General features: G+C 51.6%; 1 protein-coding gene across 5 annotated transcripts in view; it reads right to left on the reverse strand.

The window, feature by feature from the left end:
- Camk2b (calcium/calmodulin dependent protein kinase II beta) overlaps nucleotides 1-4,847 on the reverse strand; it is a 90,731-nt gene that overhangs the window by 35,961 nt on the left and 49,923 nt on the right. For all 5 annotated transcript variants that reach the window (XM_029483713.1, XM_021178099.2, XM_029483714.1 and 2 more), the window contains exon 3: nucleotides 3,883-3,942. In XM_029483713.1, coding sequence (XP_029339573.1) covers nucleotides 3,883-3,942 — 60 coding nt within the window. The remainder of the gene's footprint in view (nucleotides 1-3,882; nucleotides 3,943-4,847) is intronic.

Consider the following 4,847-nt stretch of genomic DNA (forward strand, 5'->3'; position numbering starts at 1 on the left):
AGAAGGAGAAGGAGGAAGAGGAAGAGGAGGAAGGGGAGGAGGAGGAAGAGGAGAAGGAGAAAGTGACCCCAGAGCACAACACTCAGTGAAGTAAACCAGTCATGGAAGGACAGACAGTCATGGAAGGACAGACCATGTATGCCTCGGCTCCATTTCTATGAGGCTTTGAGATTGGTCAGTCACAGACACAGAAGCAAAATGTTGGGTCCAGGGACAGGGGGAGGAGAATGGGGAGTTGTTTAATGAGGAAGAGCTGACGGGGAAGAGGAAATGGTTTGGCTATAGGCAATGAGCCCACTGCACTGTAGATACAGTCAATGCCATAGAACTCTGTGTCTACACAGGAATATGTCACGTATTTCTTTATCATAATTTTGAAAGGCAGTATGTCCTTCACTTTCTCTTTCTGTCTTTGTCTCTATTTCTCTGTTTTGTCTCTGCATATTATGTTTGGAAGTGTCTCCCAAAGGCCCACCTGTCAAAGGCTCTATTCCAGCACCTGGCACAATGGAGAGATGGATTATTTAAGGGGTGAGGCCTGGTGAAAGGGAGTTGGGTCAGTGGAGACCCCCATCCTCTCGTCCTCTGACCCCCAGCTGCATGTGTGAGGTGAACAGGTCTCCTCTAACACTTGCTCCTACCAAAGGCCCAAAGCAACCAGGCCAGGAAATCATGGACTTTGTCCATGCGTGTATGCATGTTCACACATATGGGTGCACATGTATGTGTGTGGGTGCATGTGGAGGTCAGAGGTTGACACTGGGTGTCTTCCTCATTTACTCTCAGCCTTAATGAGTTCTCACTTGAACCCAGAATACACTGCTTCAGCCAGCCAGCTTGCTCTGGCATGGCCTGCCCCCTCCTCCTGAGCACTGGGCTCGTAGGCTGACATTGTGCCTGCTTGTCATGCCTGCCTTTACATGGGTGCTGGGGATCTGAGCCTCAGTCTCCTGTGAGAGATAAGCACTTTGCCCACCGAGCCACCTCTCCAGTCCCTGGACTGACATCTCTGTAGCAGTGAGCTAAGACATATTTCTCCTTACTTATTGATTAACTCACAGCAATGGACACTAACACTCTCTGTGTCTCTGTCTCTGTCTCTGTCTCTCTGTCTCTCTGTCTCTGTCTCTGTCTCTCTCTCTCTCTCTCTGTGTGTGTGTGTGTGTGTGTGTGTGTGTGTGTGTGTGTGTGATCACCTGCTTCGGAGGACCCTATTGCCATTTACAACGATGCTTACATGGCTCTGGGGGAAAAACCTAAGGAGTGGAACTGAGATCATAGAAGGAGCCATCTTGGAAATGAATCCCAAGGCTCCAGTCAAGCCCTGGATAGACACAGCCCAGACTGTATTCACCATTGCCTTAGGCAAGGTCAGGATGTTAGGCCTGCAGTTGGGGAGGAGCCTGGATTGATCAAGAGGGCCCTGTTCCTGATGCTGCTTTGAAATCCTTTTTAAAGTATTAATTTTTAAAATTAAACCCTTTAAAAATATTTCTGAGTGCTTTGCCTGCATGTATCTATGTATGCCAAGTATTTACCTGGTGCCAGAATCGGGCATTGGCTCTCCCTGGACCGGAATCATTAGGTGGTTGTGTACCGACTACTACATGGGTGTTGGAATCCAACTCAGGGCCTCCGCAGAGCAGCAAGTGCTCTTAAGCACTGAGCAACCCCTCTAGCCCTGATGTGAAAGTCTTAATAACTTTTAAACAGGGATGCACATTGGCACTTTGCAGAGGGTCCCACAAGTTCTGTAAGGCCTGCCAGCCGGCTCAGTTGCTTGAGAGAGCACAGACAACCCAGGCTGGTTGACAAAGACTTTGAGGTTGTTTGTTCTGCAGCACAGGTGGATACCATACTTGTGAAAACACTCTATGAAAGGGGGATATTTGTGTCCCCTTCCACCAGTAAAGTCTGCTCAGAGCATCTGAGTGGGACTTGATTAAGGCATCTGAAAAGAAACTTTGTAGTTGATGCTGCCTCCCCTAGGGGGAGTTTTTATTTTGAGTCACCTCATCCTACCAGGTCCCTGAGAGACAGGCAGAAGCATCTCCACTGTCATGGAGAACAGAGGGGTCCCATCCCTCATCAGCCTGCCACAGGCTGCTTCTGGACTGAACTCCCACCCAGAGCCACCTCCCCACCTGTCTCCCAGCACTTGCCAATGGTCCCACGGTGGCGTGTGGACAGCTTTCTGTATAGAAGTGAGGTTGAGGTGAGCAGAGTAAGGGCAGGCTAGGGGTAACTCTAGTAGTCCCCCCTCTCCTCCTCAGAGAGGGTTCCACAGGAGCCGCATAGTCTCAGGTCTGCCTTCTAGAATGTTCTGGTTTTGGGTCCTAATCTGACTGAAATGAAGCTGCTGCAAGGACTTCCAATGGTCCCTCCCCCCCCCCCGCCCCCCGAGGCCACACAGGAAGCCAGAGTCAAGTCACTGCTCAGAACCCACTGGGAATCACATCAGGCTACTGGGAGACATCTTATTGAAGAACTAAACAAAATAACATAAAACACATCTGGGCATCCACTCACCCAAATAAGGCAGTTCATGAAAACACAGGCACAATGAGTTCTAGCTCTTGGTTGCTGCTTAGTTGGGAGTGGGTAAGCAAGCTTAGAGGTACTGATGGCGCTGAATTGGAATGTCATCGCCCATGATCTCCAAGAAGAGGTGCAGTGGTGAGGTGTCAGGCTCTTGGTACTCAGCTGCAGGCACCCAGTGGCATGGTCCTGCAGTCCTATAGTCACTGCTGAGACCCAGGTTCCTGGGCCTACCCAGACTTCCTAAGTCAGCTCTCCAGAGCAGGCCCAGGCACCTGCCTATCAAGAGGATAAGCTCTGTGTTGGGTGCAGTGGTGGGCACTTTTAATCAGAGCAGAGGAGACAGAGGTAGGTAGACCTCTATGAATTCAAGGACCCAGCAAGTTCAGGGCCAGCCAAGACAACATAGTGAGATATTGTCTTGAAAAACAAAAACGATGATGGAGCTCTGCGACTAAGAGACTAGGATCCATCAACTGGTGGTGAGATCCAGCCTCAGACGTGAAGGAGATATCTTTCCCCACGCGGCTATCAGGCTGGGCCGGTGGCCAGCCGAGGCTCTCCAGCACTTGGGAGCAGGGCAGCAGCAAGAACACCCACATTTCCAAAGCAGATTAACCTTCCCTCTCCATCTCAGCTTGTGCTCTGGAGAAGAATGTAGAAGCCAGGCTCCCAATCCCGTCATTCCTCACAGTCCCCGGGGAGCCCTTTAAAACAGACTCTTGGACTGTGTCCAGGCACGACTGAAACTTTGGAAGGAAGAGCCCAGGAACCCCCTCATAAACTCCAGTGCCCCTGAGGTCAGTCAGCCCTGAACCTGCAGCCACACCCAAAGTCTTTCCAGTTGCCCTCAGCATGGGTAAGATCTGAGCACCTAGACCCTCCTTCAGTTCGAGAGAGGAACAGGCTCCTGTGGGTATGTGCATAGCAAGGGTTTGTAACAGCTGCCAAGGCTGCCAGGGAGGGACTGAGTGACCGGGGACATCTGAGCCAACTTTCCAGGTCAGCATAACCTTGGTCCCTGCAGCTCCTTGAACATTTGTCTGGGCTTTCGGAAGGAGCCTGACTGGCAGAGCAGCTGTGCCTTCTGGGGACCAAGGCTTGGAAGGGGAGCCAGAATCCTGTGACTATCCTGTCTTGGCTCCCATCTTCGCTAATGGGCAGATGGAGCTGACAGGCTTTTGTTGAATTCCCCACTTCCTACTGGTGGGGCCAGCAGTCCTGACTCCGGACACTCACAGCGTGTATGAAGCTTGGACAGCTTCCTGGCCCCCAGTTCTGAGTTCTAACTATCTCTGCAGGCATTCTCAGCACCACCCACCCCACTGTCCTCTGAGTGCTCACCAATGTTGGAATGCTTCAGCAGGCGGCAGATCCGAGCCTCTCTCTCCAGTTTCTGGTGATCTGGCAACAGAAAAAGGGCAAGGTATCACCTCATGTCCGAGTATCGGGAACTCATGGCTGGCACACCAGGATAGGTCCCCGAGTATGTGTGTGTGTGTGTGTGTGTGTGGCAGCCACCAAACAATAAGCTATCCAGGGATGATTTGATAAAAAGAGGAGGCCACCCACTACCTGGCCTCTGGAGCACACACCTGGCTAGCTTCAAGGAAGAGGGAGGCTGTGGGTACCTAGGACCATAAACAACTGGCACCTGGGACAGAGACAAACAGAAGGCAGCGAGAAGCATAACTCTGGTCTGAGAGCTTCCAACCATGTGAAGAACGGGAAGTCTGTTAGTGTCACACTGACTTAATTATCCTTCTAATTCCACTTCTGGGCAGTAGTGGAGTCTGTACAACAACGTGTCTGCCAGGTGGTGACCGTGTCCTCAGAGGTCAGAGGTCATGGTTTCCCCTTGGTCTTGATCTGGCTCCGAGATACCCAGCCATGGCACATCTGAACACTGAGTTCTCAGGGGTGCTGATCGGTAGCTCACTTGCTGAATACCCACCGTCTCCTGGAGGGCCAGCAGTCCCGACTGCTCCTCTGGCAGTCCTTCCCTAAGGCCCCCAAAGATGGAGCAACTTAGAGATAGAACTATAAAGCTTTTAAAAGCCGATAGACATAGCAATAGAATCCCTCACCCTCAAAAGACCCCTGTGTAGAATGGAGGGCTGCTCCTGGCCACAGGCACAGCCTGAGTGGAATGCAGGCTAGCAAGGAAGCAGCTTGTGGCTCTCACCCAGCCCCTGCACTGTCTTCCCAACTAGTGCTGCTGATGTGCATGAGTGTGTGTGTGTGTGTGTGTGTGTGTGTGTGTGTGTGTGTGTGTGTGAGAGAGAGAGAGAGACAGAGAGAGAGAGAGA

Source organism: Mus caroli, chromosome 11 (genome assembly GCF_900094665.2).
Source record: "Mus caroli chromosome 11, CAROLI_EIJ_v1.1, whole genome shotgun sequence".
Lineage (NCBI taxonomy): Eukaryota > Metazoa > Chordata > Mammalia > Rodentia > Muridae > Mus > Mus caroli.